The 14,786-nt window shown below is 44.0% G+C and overlaps 7 protein-coding genes across 7 annotated transcripts; 4 read left to right on the top strand and 3 right to left on the bottom strand.

Moving 5' to 3' along the window:
• Positions 1 to 15: 15 nt before the first annotated feature.
• K450DRAFT_278731 (uncharacterized protein) lies at positions 16 to 1,679 on the bottom strand (the record flags this gene model as incomplete). Its single annotated transcript, XM_051593300.1, has 3 exons — positions 16 to 1,085; positions 1,156 to 1,386; positions 1,632 to 1,679. Coding segments are annotated over 3 exons (1,347 nt in total), but the record flags the coding sequence as incomplete, so codon positions are not given.
• A 257-nt stretch (positions 1,680 to 1,936) lies between these two features.
• K450DRAFT_230473 (uncharacterized protein) lies at positions 1,937 to 3,492 on the top strand. Its single transcript, XM_051587255.1, has 5 exons — positions 1,937 to 2,245; positions 2,638 to 2,730; positions 2,796 to 2,943; positions 3,021 to 3,232; positions 3,293 to 3,492. Exons 1-5 carry the CDS (start codon positions 2,099 to 2,101, stop codon positions 3,317 to 3,319), a joined length of 627 nt encoding a protein of 208 aa, XP_051447029.1. The 5' UTR covers positions 1,937 to 2,098; the 3' UTR covers positions 3,320 to 3,492.
• K450DRAFT_230468 (uncharacterized protein) lies at positions 3,284 to 8,050 on the top strand. The gene is made up of 12 exons (XM_051587254.1): positions 3,284 to 3,824; positions 3,902 to 3,993; positions 4,077 to 4,296; positions 4,364 to 4,426; positions 4,495 to 4,593; positions 4,651 to 4,696; positions 4,772 to 4,907; positions 4,979 to 5,021; positions 5,080 to 5,176; positions 5,243 to 7,648; positions 7,727 to 7,755; positions 7,839 to 8,050. The coding sequence occupies exons 1-12, from the start codon at positions 3,666 to 3,668 to the stop codon at positions 7,983 to 7,985; spliced, it is 3,537 nt and encodes a 1,178-aa protein (XP_051447028.1). The 5' UTR covers positions 3,284 to 3,665; the 3' UTR covers positions 7,986 to 8,050.
• A 186-nt stretch (positions 8,051 to 8,236) lies between these two features.
• K450DRAFT_230459 (uncharacterized protein) lies at positions 8,237 to 9,374 on the top strand. The gene is made up of 4 exons (XM_051587253.1): positions 8,237 to 8,420; positions 8,508 to 8,689; positions 8,795 to 8,906; positions 8,964 to 9,374. Exons 1-4 carry the CDS (start codon positions 8,275 to 8,277, stop codon positions 9,187 to 9,189), a joined length of 666 nt encoding a protein of 221 aa, XP_051447027.1. The 5' UTR covers positions 8,237 to 8,274; the 3' UTR covers positions 9,190 to 9,374.
• A 42-nt stretch (positions 9,375 to 9,416) lies between these two features.
• On the bottom strand, positions 9,417 to 12,383 carry K450DRAFT_230447 (uncharacterized protein). Its single transcript, XM_051587252.1, has 11 exons — positions 12,235 to 12,383; positions 12,084 to 12,163; positions 11,943 to 12,019; positions 11,737 to 11,885; positions 11,547 to 11,655; positions 11,321 to 11,483; positions 11,071 to 11,254; positions 10,905 to 11,000; positions 10,609 to 10,831; positions 10,271 to 10,536; positions 9,417 to 10,199 (listed from the first exon to the last, which is right to left on the bottom strand). Exons 3-11 carry the CDS (start codon positions 12,008 to 12,010, stop codon positions 9,559 to 9,561), a joined length of 1,899 nt encoding a protein of 632 aa, XP_051447026.1. The 5' UTR covers positions 12,011 to 12,019; positions 12,084 to 12,163; positions 12,235 to 12,383; the 3' UTR covers positions 9,417 to 9,558.
• A 436-nt stretch (positions 12,384 to 12,819) lies between these two features.
• On the top strand, positions 12,820 to 14,059 carry K450DRAFT_230436 (uncharacterized protein). Its single transcript, XM_051587251.1, has 2 exons — positions 12,820 to 13,112; positions 13,236 to 14,059. Exons 1-2 carry the CDS (start codon positions 12,947 to 12,949, stop codon positions 13,661 to 13,663), a joined length of 594 nt encoding a protein of 197 aa, XP_051447025.1. The 5' UTR covers positions 12,820 to 12,946; the 3' UTR covers positions 13,664 to 14,059.
• K450DRAFT_230434 (uncharacterized protein) lies at positions 13,702 to 14,567 on the bottom strand. The gene is made up of 4 exons (XM_051587250.1): positions 14,403 to 14,567; positions 14,258 to 14,337; positions 14,024 to 14,164; positions 13,702 to 13,952 (listed from the first exon to the last, which is right to left on the bottom strand). Exons 1-4 carry the CDS (start codon positions 14,452 to 14,454, stop codon positions 13,740 to 13,742), a joined length of 486 nt encoding a protein of 161 aa, XP_051447024.1. The 5' UTR covers positions 14,455 to 14,567; the 3' UTR covers positions 13,702 to 13,739.
• Between the last annotated feature and the right edge of the window lie 219 nt (positions 14,568 to 14,786).

The following is a 14,786-nucleotide window of genomic DNA, read 5'->3' as shown; positions in this document are numbered from 1 at the left end:
GCACCACGGTTCAACAAGAACTGGGTGGAGGCATCCAAATCGGAACCGAATTGAGCGAAAGCAGCGACTTCACGGTATTGGGCAAGGAAAAGCTTGAGGGAACCGGCAACTTGCTTCATGGCCTTGGTCTGGGCAGCGGAACCGACACGGGAGACGGAAAGACCGACGTTAATGGCGGGACGGATACCCTTGAAGAAAAGTTCAGCTTCCAAGAAGATCTGACCGTCAGTGATGGAAATGACGTTAGTGGGAATGTAAGCAGAGACATCACCACCCTGGGTCTCAATGATGGGAAGGGCAGTCATGGAACCGTAACCGAAATCCTTGTTCATCTTGGCAGCACGCTCAAGAAGACGGGAGTGAAGGTAGAAAACGTCACCAGGGTAGGCTTCACGACCGGGAGGACGACGAAGCAAAAGGGACATTTGACGGTAAGCAACAGCTTGCTTGGACAAATCGTCATAGATGATCAAAGAGTGACGACCGTTGTCACGGAACCATTCACCGATGGCAGCACCAGAGAAAGGAGCAAGGTATTGAAGAGGAGCAGCCTCGGAAGCGGTGGCGGCAACAATGATGGAGTACTTGAGGGCATCGTTGTTCTCAAGGGTGCTGACGAGCTGAGCAACAGTGGAACGCTTCTGACCAACAGCAACGTAGACACAGTACAACTTCTTGGCTTCATCAGAACCGTTGTTCCAGTTCTTCTGGTTAAGGATGGTGTCAAGGGCGACAGCAGTCTTACCAGTTTGACGATCACCAATAATCAATTCACGCTGACCACGACCAATGGGGACCATAGAGTCGACGGACTTGATACCAGTTTGCATAGGTTCGCGGACGGAGTGACGGGGCAAAATACCGGGGGCCTTGACTTGGACACGGGTACGGCCAATGCTGTCGAGAGGACCCTTACCATCAATGGGGTTACCAAGGGCATCGACGACACGTCCGAGAAGACCAGGGCCGACGGGAACATCGACAATGGCACCGGTACGCTTGACGGTGTCACCTTCCTTGATCAAACGATCGTTACCGAAAACGACAATACCAACGTTGTCGGGTTCCAAGTTAAGGGCCATACCCTATAACACAAAGAACGCATAAGTAATTGTACTTCTTCAATCATAAACACGGTGAAAACATATTCAGTACCTTAAGACCGCTGGAGAATTCAACCATCTCTTCGGCCTGGCAGTTCTTCAAACCATAAACACGGGCAATACCGTCACCAATGGAAAGAACGCGACCAGTCTCCTGAATGTCAACATCACCAGAGGCACCAAGGATACGTTGCTCCAAGATGGAAGAGACCTCAGAGGTCTGGGGCTTGGCGGAAGCGTAGCTGCGAGCAGCAACGGAAACGGCACCGAGGTTAAGACGAGCCTAATGGAAATAAACAAACATGACTTAGTAACAGTTTCGCTGGTATGATAGGGTTCATGTGCCGTTGTCAATTGTTGATAAATCAGGTCAAAATACGGAAAAGGAGGTGAAATGTCGAGGTTTTGATATATGAAATGTTGAGGTACTGGCATATTGCCCATTTTCAACGGCATTGACGATAGTTCGTGGCATTCTTCCCTATGTCTATCTCATATATGGCGTCAATAAGTTTAGTGAATACTCACAGCGACGGGAGCGCGGAAAGCTGTCAGGCGAGCGAGGTTCCTGATCATTGTGTTATGAAGAAGCTATGCTGAGGTAGGGAAACCAAGCCTCAAAATTTTGAGAGTGAAAACAAAAAAGGGCATGCACAAACCGTGACGTAGGCAATCTGAGTGTCAAGTTGATTTTGGTGCAGCAATTCTTTCCTTGTAGCATAAACGTTCGCAAAGAAGTGCAGCTGTATATTTGATTATATTGAACAACCTTCGAACCTTGAGTTTATAACGTTGTTCAATTAAGAGAAGCACTTCCTAGTAATGATCGCAACCGGAGAAAGGCAAATATCTCATCAGAATGGACGATGAGCACGTGATCTTCTGTGACGTGAACCAATGGCTGAGCTTTGGAAATTGAGCGTGGCAACAAAAGCAGTTGCGACTTCCACATTCCCTTCCCTTTAACTTAAATCTTTTACTTCTAACACAACATCATGTCAAACGACGGAGCTCTAGATATGGCACTCGACGATGTCATCGTTACCAACAAGGCTGGACGACGTGGAGCTAGACGTGGACCCTCTGGAGGAGTCAACAAACGCAGTGGTGGTGCGCCAAGAGCAAGAAACACTCCCTATTCGGTACGTTGATCAAAGTACAAAAAGGTGACGAAAAGACGCTCCAAGGTTTTCCGAACGTGAAAAGAGAGTTGTAGTTGGCTTGCTGCAATCATCCGTTATGAATCAATCATAGTCGCGGATGCCGTGGTAACAATTGTGAATGGTGGCTCCACCGTGATGATCTCCAAGAACTACAAATGTCCCAATGGGTCCGTAGCCACTGGCAGAACTCATCTTGTAATACGACGACCGGAAATTCGCGTACATGGAAACCATCGTGTCTTTTTGTTTTTCGCTTGGATATGACAAAAAAGCCTATCGATCGATGTTCTGACTTTTGCAAACTCCCTTCACCCGTCCACTCTCTCCCCTTTCTCTTTTCATGTTCAATTTTTTGATTGCCGAATATCCAGCGTCCTGTAGCAAACGCTCGTGCACAACCACCAAGAAGCAACCATTTGCTCGTCTCAAATCTTCATTACCAAGTCACAGAGAAGGATCTTTACGTGAGCATCAATTTGACACCATTTCTTCATCTCACCCCACCACTGACGCTTCTGGTGTGCTGAAGGATCTCTTTGGCCAAATTGGCAAAGTGAGGAAAGCATTCATTCATCTAGGCCCTTCTGGAAAGTCCACTGGCGTTGCCGATGTTATCTTTGATAACAACCGGGATGCTGATAAAGCTTTGGCATCCTACAACGATATTGAACTGGACCGTACGAGACTTCAATTCCAATATTTCTGATATTTTTTGTAAGAAGAAAAATAATAACCGACTTATTTTATTGTATAGGTCGCCCTATGCGAATTGCTTATGCCGCTGGCCCAGCTGCTCCTGTGGCTGTAGCCGCACCTGTCCGATCCCAGCCTCGCTCTACTCGTGGAGGTAACTCACGTGGTCGCGGTGGTCGTGGTGGCCGTGGTGGACGTAGATCAGAAGGTCAACCCAAGAAATCTCAAGAAGAACTTGATGCTGAGATGGACAACTATATGCAAGCACCACCCGTAAGTATCCTCATGTTAGAACAATCTGCCAAATGAACGAAGGGCTAATTCTATTTATAGGCTGAAGATACCGCCATGGAGTCGTAAAGCATTCGTTATTTTTTTTTTATTCTGTTCAGCTGTAGTGGATCCCATTCAGTTCTTTTATCTTGTTAAAATTGCTTTAATAGCTCCGTGCAGTGTGAATAATTTGTATTCCCAATTTGACTTGTTCCAACGTGGATGCTTGAAAGAAATGTGTCACAGCGCAGTAAAACCCCTCGCAAAAATGAGGGAACAGAACGAATACATGTTCCATTTTATTGCTGTTACTAGACCTTCTGCTATGCTTCAACATCTTATAGCCTCACTCGCCAGTAGAAGTTTATGATGGCTGCAATGTGTTAAACATGACGTTGGATGGAGGTGACACAGGTGTTCTCAATGATGTAGGATGAACACCATCCCTTTTTTAGCTCCGTCCCAAAGTTTTTTAAAAATACAGCGCATACTTCTTTGCCAAGAATCTTTCTCAACAACAGACAATTTTAGCGTCATGCATGAAGACGCTTCTCAGTTGTCGTCCGAAGCGACATTTGCTAACAACTTTTGGGTAAATGTGACCTGTCAATACGTTTGCAGCCAGCCCGCCACCATTTGCCTAATCATGCTTCTTGATCTCGGGAATAGGGAGCCGACGACTCCGGAATTGATGTAATAGCTGATAAGCTACGCAGCTCCAAGCAAACTTGTGACGAGCTTCGACGTATATATGATACGAGGTGGGTTGGCAATTTCGACTAAATGCCCAGTGCCCTAATTATAAACTCAAGTGGCCCGTTCGCCGACGTTCCCATTTTTACAGAGCTCAGATAGAAGAGGAGTACGGTGAAAAACTGTTAAAGTTATCACAGCAGACATTGGGTTCAGTTGAACAAGGCACTTTCTCTGAGTCTTTATCGCAAATCCCAAGCGCAATGGAAGCTACCGCTAGAGCTCATTTGGATCTATCAGAAAAGCTGAAGAAATTCCTGGAATTCCCTCTAGCTGGATTTGTGAAGGATCAAAAAGATACTAGAAAAGCCGTAAGTGTATTTTGAATGAGCTAAAGTACATCACACCGGAAACAGTAACTGACCACCACTGGCGTAGAATTTGTCTCATGTCGAGAAAAGTCGTCAGTTAAAAGAGCTTCACATGGCTAATGTTGCCAAGGTTGGCCAGCGGTTTTTTTATCGTCTTTCTTCCATGTTACATATCAAATCTTACATCAAATTCTATAGGCGAAGGAGATTTACGAAGAGGAATGCAAAAAATATGTTGATATGCAGAAATCGTTCAATGAGACGAGGTCTAGCATGACTCCAGCAGAAGTAGAAAAGGTAAGGTAGAGTGGAATTTAGTCAGTCTCATCTATCAGTTGCTGACCTTACATGTAGACAAAGCAACAGATCAAGGATGTTCAAGACTTGATGGGTATGGCAGGTACGTAAATGAAATCAGCTTCATAACTGGGAAAAGGACGTGCATTCACCAATTTTGTATTATTTTGAAATGTAGAGCAAGATTACAAACGTGCTACGTCTGTGCTATCCTCCATATCCAGCAAGTGGATAGAAGATCACAAAACAACCTGCAACGTATTTCAATCTATGGAAGAGGATCGGTTGAACTATCTGCGAAGTTCATTGTTTGCGTAAGCTGGCGTTTATTTCTTTGTTGCATTAAGCCTTTAAATTCAGCCTCACCCTAATCTTTCTGAAACAGATATGCAAACTTACTTTCTAGTGTTTTCATCATCAATGATCAAGTAAGTTACCACCTATTACTTGAATTTGGTCATTTACCACGTATTTATTTTGTATTAGGCAAGTGAAAAAATTCGTAGTGCTTTGGAATCGACCGATGTCGATAGAGATATCAACAACTTCGTCCATAACAAAAGCACCGGTAACCAGTTGCCAGGTAGGTTGACATAAAAAGATTTTTGTTATGTAAATCTTCATCTTATTGTTAACACAAATATTTTAGAACATGTTAAATTTGAAAATTATTTTGACACAAATGCAGAAGCTACAGCCGTTCTCAACCAAGCTGAGCAACTTGAGCAACAGTTTCAAAAAGAGGAAGAGGAGAGACAGAAAGCTGCTGAAGAGCAACGCCAACGGGATGCGGATGAAGAAGAGCTGCGAAACGCCAGCCTGCGTCAAGCTAGTGAAGTTTCGGCACCTACTATTGCTACAGCCGCCGCCGCCACTGCAGCTACGAAGGCTGAAAGTAGAAGCTCGCTAGAGTCAATCAATCGCAACTCTCGGCAACAGGAAGAATTGCCTGTGGATGATTATGAGCTCAAATCTCACCATGAAGCTATAGCTATCGCTCTTCACCAGGTTGAGACCATGCTAGACGATGTTACCTCACCAACAAAGGAAACTCGCCCTGCCTTGGGTGCTCCTGCTACCAGTCCGTCTTCTGATCGCCATTCTGCCATCATGTCGCCCAGTTTGAGAGACGAGTCTGTGAACCGGGCACCCATTGCTGACTCTTTTGTGAAGCAAAGGTCTTCAGATTGGTTTGGGGCACCATATGACAACCAGCAAAATTATTCGCAAGGTCAACAACCTCAGATGTCACCGTCCAATTCTTACACCAGCGATACACGACACAGCTTTTTACCAATGATCAACCCTCAGTATCTTCACACCCAGGAGAGATCTTCTGAGCACTCTACCTCCCGCTCTTCCTTGGAACAACAACAGCAATACATCAACGGTGACAACGGTCCCAGTGTAGCAAATGAGCATTTACAGAAGCAAAATGAGAATTATGCGCAAGCACCAGCTAACACAAAGTATGAGGAGGAAGGAGAAGATAGTGACGACAATCAGCCTGTAAAGGATGCACCACGTCCACCTCCAAAGGATGAAAAATGGGTGATCAGCTCCATTCGTAGACCCCAGCAGGTTCCCGTCCGAGCACAAAATGCCAAAATGTACGAAAGTGTTAGTAGCCCTGTCTCCGAGCCAACATCTTTTGATCAGACCTTCTCTACCAGCGGGTACTCTGAACAGCCAGAGCAAAGACAAAACAGTAATTCTCACATGAGAGAAGTCAGTGAAGTAAATGAGCCTGAATATAATGATGAACATGATGCGTTCAGTCATCGCCATAGCAAGCAGCAACCTAATCTCAAAATTGCCATTCCTGGCGGTCAAAAGCGAGAATCTGTAAACGATCAAAAGGACGTTGCAGGCAAAAATATCAACAATAACAACAACGATACCGTGAGCAACGTAAGAAACCAGCTTCACTTATCATCTCCTGAAAGTGACGGTACAAACGGTACTAGAGACAGCATGATGAGAATGTTTGGCCGAGAAAATAACGTTCCACCCGGTCCTCAGCAACAACAGTATCCTAGTCAAGGCTCAATACCTCCACCCCAATCTATGCACGATATGAATAATAATCAACAAGGACGTATGGAAGGGCAGACAATGGGCATTCGAGCACCACCGTGGCAACAACAATCCGATAGACAAAACGGACATCCGCAAAACGGTAATGAACAACCCATGTCTCAATATCTGACCAGTTATCCATCGGAGGATGTTGAACAACAGAATGGAAAGCCGCAAAACAACGTTGGCAGAATGAAAAGCGTGAGTGGACCCCGTATGCCCAATCAAAACTTATCCAAGGGAAGCCAGTTGCCACCATCAGAGCTACTCTCTATGAAGCTGGCAGCTCCTGGACAACAACAAGAGAGACAAGACTGGGGTGGACCGGAAAATATGAATGGACGAGGAAACATGTATGGACCAAACAATGGTTACGCATATAACGATGAACTCGATGCCAATATGAATACTGGTAAGCCCAACAAAATGGGACCACTGGACAAGATGAAGATCGCCCTGAGAAATCCTACCGATCCACGATGGCCAGACAATGCCAGTCCCAACATGGCGGACAAGGCTAACCAGCGAAGCAGCCTGCCAGCTGAGAAAGCCTCCTCAAACAAGGAGGGTAAAGGTGGTCGATTCTCATTAGCCATCTTTGGAAAGAAAGACAAGGAATCCAAGAAGCACAAGGAAGATCGCGAACAATATCCAATCTCTGGTTCTAGTTCTCTTGGAAGAGTGGGTGGCAACCAATATGCTATGAACAATCCTCGTCAAGATTCCTTGTCATATCCCACCAACAATCAGACTTTCTCTTCCATGTCTGACATGAACTCACCTTCATGGCAACGTGAACATCAGCAACGTGAGCAGCATCAGCAACGTGAGCAGCATCAACAGCGTGAGCAATACAGTGATGTCAGTGACCCTCCACGAACCTCACAATCTCTATCACAAAAATCTTCTCTTCCACCAACCTCTGCAAAGGGAGGAGCAAAGGAATTGGATGACGGCACTCCTGTGCTTGAATATGGTAAATGATCTCATCACGTATATTTGAATTAAAGTGTTCATACATAATGCTAATATGAATGATCTCTCTTTATTTCAGCCCGCGCCCTTTGGAGTTATTCTGCAAAGGTAAACTACAAATAAGATTACATAGCTTGCCACATTATCATTGCGGCTCTGGTTTACTTAACGTTGAATTTCATTTTCTACAGATCCCCACCGAATTGTCCTTCCAAGCAGGAGACGTAATGGCTGTAGTCAACAAGCAAGATGATGGATGGTGGGAGGCTCAATCTATGGCCTACCCTAACTTACAACGAGCTTTGATTCCTGGCAATTTCTTCCAAAGCATTGCCTGATTCATTAACCGTATCTACAGTATACATATAACTATTGTAGCTCCTTATTACTATTTCTTAAAGTTTTATAAACGTGTATTATTTGGGATGAATATATGCCATCATGCAACGAGATGTAACTAGTGAAATTCATATAAAATATGGATGTTGGTAGAAGATATTATGACCACTCAATCTCATGCCCGAGCCCAAAAAAAAGGGTACAAAATCAACCCATTCTGCAGTCACAAATCTTTTTTGTCTGTTGAAAAGGCATTGTGAGGAAGTCTGGCTTTAACACAAGTTGAACATGAAGCTCACTACCTACGGCCTTTTGCTGCTGTCTCTCGCTGCATTTGTGCTTTGCGAAAAGAATGCTGGTCAAGAAATTATTCAATTGACTGATGGAAACTTTGATTCTATCGTCGGCACCTCGGACGAATGGCTCGTTGAATTGTAAGTTCTTCCTTGACCGCGCAAGAGTCTAATGGCTATATCGATTTGAATTCTCACTTCAGACCGTTCCTATGATACAACCTGTAGCTATGCCCCATGGTGTGGTGCTTGCAAGCAATTTGGCCCCCGTTATGAAGCTGTTGCCAGAACCCTTCCAGGCGACTTGGCCGTCAAGCTTGCCAAAGTTGATGTTGATAGCAGCCCTGGTTTGGCTAGCAAGTTCTTTGTCACAAGGCTGCCAACTTTGTTCCATATTAAGGATCATCAGGGTAAGCAGAAAACGTTGAGACGACTCTCATCCATTTGTTTAACACGTGGCGGCTTGAAGCGTCTTACTAACTTACACTCGCCGTCATCGTTTTTGACGTTAATAGTTAGACAGGTTGACACAAAGTTAAATGTTCAGGACATCGTGGCTTTCTTGAAGGACAAACAATGGGAGAATATACCAGTGTGGAATGGGTATTTCTCACCTTTTAGCATAGTGTAAGTGTTCTGTTGCGTCCTTCAAAATATCAATCACCATACCTAACGAAATTAAAGTGGAACCGGTGTTGGCTATATCGGCATATTCATGAAGAAACTCAGCAGTTTTCCTCCGTGGGCTGTCTACACCGGCTTGGCGGTAACTATCCTTTTGATCATTGTTAGCTTTGGTGTTGCCGCCTCCCAGGGCATGGGGTCCGAAGAGGATGAAGATGCTTCCAGATCAGACGGAGCCAAGACACCGTCTTCTCCAAGAACACGAAAGTCACGCAAGGTTGACTAAGTGCCCTCCATGATAATTTCGTATTGCAGGTTCTTTTTCTGAACATTATAATACATCTCAACCAAACACCATTGTACATGACCATGTCACTACCCAAATCACAAGTACACTGATTATCACATATTTAGCACTCTCAGTTTTATTTGAATTTATCGATAGCAAAAACCGTCGAATTAATAAATTCGTTCCTTTGACCGAATACTTGGATAGTCTTACCCTCTCTGACATACCCGGTTGACAAACATGGTAGCCATCGGTGTGGGCCTGCAGCCGATTTTGGCTATTATGGATAGCTAAGCAGCATCATTGGGACAAAACTTCGGTTACCCAACATTTCTAAATGACATAATTCAACCAGAATTTCAGTACTTACATCTCGCAGTTGAAGTCCCATGATGACCTGAGACGACGATTTTCATAACAGCTATTGTTTGTCCAATCCAAGCCATAGGTGATGGCGCTAAAACGCCAGAATACATACAGATAGGCGATAGCAATAGCAGCTGCAACGCTGTAGCGATATTTGTTCGACAGATGTTTGGTAGAGTATTCAAAAGCGACGATGGATATCAATATGGCAAAATACAGTGATGGCATATAGTGATGCAGAAACAATTGTCGCTTCATAGAGAAGAAAGGAAGCCAGTGAAGAAGCCAAGCTGTGGTAAAGAAAACGGTCGGTCTACTATAAAATACCATCAGGGTCGGGTTTGTACACATTACACCTCTCTGCTCCCGGAAGGCGATGGCCAGCTTTGCTAAAAGGAAAGCTACTGCTGCAATAGAAGATGCCCAGTAAGCAATAGGATTTCCGAGGAGGTAAATGTGGTTCCTGTCTTTTGACCAGTAATTGATGCCGCGGTGTAAGAAGGGCCAATCACCAGGGCGCGACTCATAGTTATGACTTGCGGTCAGGGCCTCATTTGACTTGTACATTTTTGTATTCAAAGCAATAAAGTTTTGCCAGAATGATGGTTTCATATACTCGACTACGGGATTTTGGTCCGTAACTGAAAATATGTTTTCGAGGTAAATAACCCAACGTATCCTTTCTAATGTTGGATGTAAACACATGACTTACATCGCATGTCTTGGCTTGATTCAATAAAAAATGTCGTGTCTTCATCCTTCTTTGCGTACTTCATGCATGTCACTTCATTTTGAAGCGATGCCCATTCAGGTAACCTTTTATCCCGCGTATACAAGGCACAGCCCATGTTGACATGTATAAGGCGAAAGAACGTTCTGAGAGCCCGAAGTCGCCCACCAGATTGATCATCATCGCTGGACCCACGCAATATCTCCACCCTCCAAAGATTGTTGGTATCACTGAAAACATCAAATGCACTATAAAATGTAGCATTTCGTTAGTTTTTTCCCTCTAAACTAGTCTCATGCCTGCTGATATATGAATCGTACCTAACTTCAAAGTGGTAGTCGGATTGCGTTACTGGAGCCTTGATGTTTTTACTGTACAGATAAGTATTGGTAACAGGGTGAAGTAGCCGTACAACATCTCCATGTTTTACCCATGTTAGCGGCTCCGTGATTTTTTCAGGATCCGGTATTTCCGTGCCATGCTCAGGGATCATTATCCAGTCATTGTGGTAGTCGTTGTGCGCATATACGGTTACTTGTTGTTCTGAAAACGTAATAACATATATTAGCGTATGTAGGCATTGGCTCTCCGGAAACAAAATATGATTGAAGCTTACGTAGACTTCCAACAGGATAGAATAATGGATGGGAATGCAGATAGCCACCACTTTCCCTGTTTTGCCTAATGTTGAGTTTGGAACCGTAGCTAACATCTGACATTAAATGTTACGGGGCAGAGCCCATTTACTATAAACTTTTGGAATCAGTATGCACTACACATACCTGCATACGAGCTTTTGAGGGCACTTCCTTTCAAACTGTACCGAAAAGCAGCACTCATCATGAACTCTCCATCGCCTGATCGAGGCAAGATATTGAAATGAACCCAGAAGCAAGCAAGGTATAGGGCGATTGGAATAGCGATGAGGCAGAGTGCTCGAGAAGCAAACCCCTTTAGAAATTTCATCTGAAACTGTGTGTAAGAACTCAAGGAATAAAACGAAAAAAGGCGAGTAAACAGCACTCAACTTACGGGTGTTACAGTTCTATCACAGAGCATTAACCATAGCTCTTCAATGACTTGTAGACCAATAGTGGCGATGGTAAAGAGACCGACCCATTTTATGCTAGCCACAGCGCCGAGAGAAGCGCCAGTACCTATTTGCCAAAACCACCACCAAAAACCATATGGCTTCCTGTTGATTACCACGTCAATAAAGCCTATAAGAAAGCTACATGATCTTCAGATGATGCAATACCTATGGTTTTGGTTCTGGAAATTTAACCAACAAAGAGCGGTGGAAGCCGTGAAAAACAGGAGAGGGGCATCAAGAAGTATAAGTCGATGATTTGTGACAAATCCATTTTCTATTGATGATGATCAGTAAGACGCAGTGTGCTAATGTGAGGATACGTTTTTATCGCCATGACAAAGAAAGTCAAGCCTACCAAAGCATACAATGATAGCCGCCATAAGACCGGCCAGTTTCGAAAATCCAGCAGCACGAATTGTCAAATAAGCTATGGGTATAGTCAGCACACCAAAAGTTGCGCAGAACAACCGGATAGGAACATGCGGCACTTTTCCTTCGTATTCACTAATTGAACATTGTCAGTTGTAGCCCATATCAAACCCCATAAATTATATAACCTACTCTCCAATGTTTGTAAACTCGAAAGCTCCATCAAATCCAGCTACATGACTAGCTCCAGCTATCATCATTTTGGCAAGCTTTGAATTCAAATTGTCAACGAATGATTTCAAATATGGTGTTGTGCGGATCAGTCATACCCACCGGTGGATGTACGTCGAAGAAGAATGTACCATTTAAATACTTGGCAGCAAACTTTCCAAAATGGGTTTCGTCAAAGCTATCTTAATACATTAAGTCTGGCGGAAGAAGCGCAGATTTTTGTCTGTTGCTGCATGAAAGCAACGTTACTTACACAACTTGTGGTGGATAATCAATGCGATACATGCGTACGACTGCTGATAGGGCTGTGATCAATAGTGTGGCAGAAAGGTCGTAGAATCTTTGAAAGGGCATATATGTGCCTGCTTGCGCCAGGGTGGCAAGGTTAACGGCGTGAGTTGGCTGGAGCTTTTCGTTCACGTCGTCGGACTGTTTGGGTTCTTCGTTGTCACGAGACATTTTATCGACCAGCTCTCGCGTTTGGGCCACCTTCAAGCCTTGGACGTGGCGTTGACGAAGAAATTCCAATACTGCCATTTGTCAGTGAACAATAATGAAATCTAGAAAAGACGAAAAAGATGTACGTGTTCCAATATGACCATACTTAAGGCAGCAGCCCATCCCTGTCGCCCCTTACCTGATGTTCCGTATTTCATCGGCGCGCCATAGTGAGCAATTGGCAGTAGTAATTTGCTTAACCCCTTGTGCCTGCTTTTTTCCTGCATCATCAATAAATTTATGATAGAAAGTATGCTGGTATTAGCGTTTTCTTTGGAGACAATATATTACCCCAATGTCCACGCATTTACGGAGATAGTGAAATTTGGCGGAAAACTCACCTTACCCCGCTTGCAGTCAGTTACCGGACAACAAGTCAAACTTTATGGACATGTCATTTTGATCTCAGCAAACAAGTTTCTCCCCAACAGGAATATGGATCCGATAGCCTCTTTACCTTCTTCACAATGACTGCCAACTATCACAAACCACCGGTACCAGTATTTATATTTATGGGAACTTCAGGCTGCGGAAAGTCTAGCGTTGCTGCCGCATGTCAAAAGATTCTCGGATGCGAAGTCCTTGAGGGCGATGAATTGCATCCCAAGGCTAACATTGACAAAATGTCAAAAGGTAAGGACAGGCGAGGGATGACAGTTGGCAAAGACGTTGAAGATCTTCTGTCGAGAAAAGAGGGTTCATGCGATCAACGGATGCGTTACTGTAACTAACTCGCCAGTGACTATCGTTCTTTAGGTATTCCTTTGGTGGATGATGATAGATGGCCATGGTTAAATATTATCCGGGATGCCTTCTCCGAGCGAGCAGAAGCGCTCTATGATAACCCAGATGTTGATGAAAAGTCACCAAAAAGAGCTGTAATGGTAACGTGCTCTTCTTTGCGAAGATCCTACAGAGAGCTGTTGTCCAAAGTCAATGCAACGAAGGTGTCAGTCACATTTGTGTATCTTAAGGGATCTCCCGAACTTTTGCAAGCCCGCATGGCCGCACGACACAATCATTTCATGTTGGCGGGAATGCTGAATTCTCAATTAAATACTTTGGAAGAGCCAGACCAGCGCACGGAAAATGTAATTGTTGCTCCTATCGACCCGCCCACAGACGCCATCGCAAAAAAGGTTGTAAACGAAGCAAAAGAGCGACATATTTTATACATAGAATGAAGCAGAATAGTCGGCTATTCATAGATAGATAGAAATAAACAATGTCCAATGGTGCTAAAGATCGAAATTTAGACGCTCATACCAATTGATCTACCATTTTGAATTCACATCGATCTGACATCCATTCGACTTGGGCACCTTGAATAAACTTTTCTAATTCCCATTCTCTATCTTCTAAGTGTTCGGTACCGGCCGTCCATAGGTACAGTTGTGTTGGTATATTGGTCTCAATTGCTGGATACTCTGTTGTTCCAATTGTAGACACGGTAACAGTAACACGATCGTATTCCTACCCCCAAAAAATGGTCAATGTATAGGTTGATAACAAAAACATCTTAATCTAATTGTAAACAAACTCACATCGCCTTCGAATGCATCCAATCTCAATATATCGTGACGATTAAGACCTTCGCACAGTAATCCAAGAACGGAACTTTCGGCACTCACGGACTTGACCACCCCAGGATAATCCAAGCCTTTTAGTGCATGGCGTCTATAGCCCTACGTTATCGTAAAAATGCATCAGTATCGTCATACTGAATGCTAGCAATGAGTTGCACATATATCCATATTGCGCCAACTAGATATTCATACCTTGAGAACAGCTGGCCGAAGCTTGAGGGTCGATAGCTTCGAAGCCAATGTTTCGTTGGGAACGTCCGCCCCACATAACACTGGAAAGAGCTTTAGAACAGCCAATTCAATCAATGGAAAGCTATTTAAACATCATAGTACATACCACGTAAAAGGACAGTTTCGGATTGCAAAGTCCCGTAAAAGAATGCCGACATGCTAGACGTTAGGATCAACAAGATCGGAAAGCGAGATAGATAACGTGTGTGCGTGACTTCTGATTTTTACTCTTAGAACCGGTTGATTGACAGGCACCTCCGGAGGTTCGTCCGAACATGATCCACCAGTAATAAAAATAGATTCACAGAGTACTACGAGTTTTTTTATTATTTTATAATATTCGGAATAAAATCACATCACCTAACTGTAGTGCTTATTTTGCTTCACGTGGAAACCAACATGAATGTAATCCCAGTAATGAGGACAAAAAAGCTCTGGATGGCTATGGTCCACGAGGTATATCCATTAACGAGTGGATACCATGCAACAT

Source organism: Umbelopsis ramanniana, assembly GCF_025399195.1.
Source record: "Umbelopsis ramanniana AG unplaced genomic scaffold K450scaffold_12, whole genome shotgun sequence".
NCBI lineage: Eukaryota > Fungi > Mucoromycota > Umbelopsidomycetes > Umbelopsidales > Umbelopsidaceae > Umbelopsis > Umbelopsis ramanniana.
This window is presented reverse-complemented; position numbering and strand designations above follow the sequence as displayed.

Coding starts and splice junctions, on each gene's coding strand:
- K450DRAFT_230473 (XM_051587255.1), top strand. CDS start 2,099: ATGTCAAACGACGGAGCTCTAGATATGGCACTCGACGATGTCATCGTT. Junction 2,944..3,020: donor CAACGATATTGAACTGGACC/GTACGAGACTTC, acceptor TTTATTGTATAG/GTCGCCCTATGCGAATTGCT. Junction 3,233..3,292: donor ACTATATGCAAGCACCACCC/GTAAGTATCCTC, acceptor TTCTATTTATAG/GCTGAAGATACCGCCATGGA.
- K450DRAFT_230468 (XM_051587254.1), top strand. CDS start 3,666: ATGAACACCATCCCTTTTTTAGCTCCGTCCCAAAGTTTTTTAAAAATA. Junction 3,994..4,076: donor CGACGTATATATGATACGAG/GTGGGTTGGCAA, acceptor CCATTTTTACAG/AGCTCAGATAGAAGAGGAGT. Junction 4,297..4,363: donor AAAAAGATACTAGAAAAGCC/GTAAGTGTATTT, acceptor CCACTGGCGTAG/AATTTGTCTCATGTCGAGAA.
- K450DRAFT_230459 (XM_051587253.1), top strand. CDS start 8,275: ATGAAGCTCACTACCTACGGCCTTTTGCTGCTGTCTCTCGCTGCATTT. Junction 8,690..8,794: donor CCATATTAAGGATCATCAGG/GTAAGCAGAAAA, acceptor TGACGTTAATAG/TTAGACAGGTTGACACAAAG. Junction 8,907..8,963: donor TTCTCACCTTTTAGCATAGT/GTAAGTGTTCTG, acceptor ACGAAATTAAAG/TGGAACCGGTGTTGGCTATA.
- K450DRAFT_230447 (XM_051587252.1), bottom strand. CDS start 12,010: ATGATGATAGCTGGAGCTAGTCATGTAGCTGGATTTGATGGAGCTTTC. Junction 11,484..11,546: donor TTCCAGAACCAAAACCATAG/GTATTGCATCAT, acceptor GGTAATCAACAG/GAAGCCATATGGTTTTTGGT. Junction 10,537..10,608: donor GACTACCACTTTGAAGTTAG/GTACGATTCATA, acceptor TACATTTTATAG/TGCATTTGATGTTTTCAGTG.
- K450DRAFT_230436 (XM_051587251.1), top strand. CDS start 12,947: ATGACTGCCAACTATCACAAACCACCGGTACCAGTATTTATATTTATG. Junction 13,113..13,235: donor CATTGACAAAATGTCAAAAG/GTAAGGACAGGC, acceptor ATCGTTCTTTAG/GTATTCCTTTGGTGGATGAT.
- K450DRAFT_230434 (XM_051587250.1), bottom strand. CDS start 14,454: ATGTCGGCATTCTTTTACGGGACTTTGCAATCCGAAACTGTCCTTTTA. Junction 14,165..14,257: donor TTCGGCCAGCTGTTCTCAAG/GTATGAATATCT, acceptor ACGATAACGTAG/GGCTATAGACGCCATGCACT. Junction 13,953..14,023: donor TGGATGCATTCGAAGGCGAT/GTGAGTTTGTTT, acceptor TTTTGGGGGTAG/GAATACGATCGTGTTACTGT.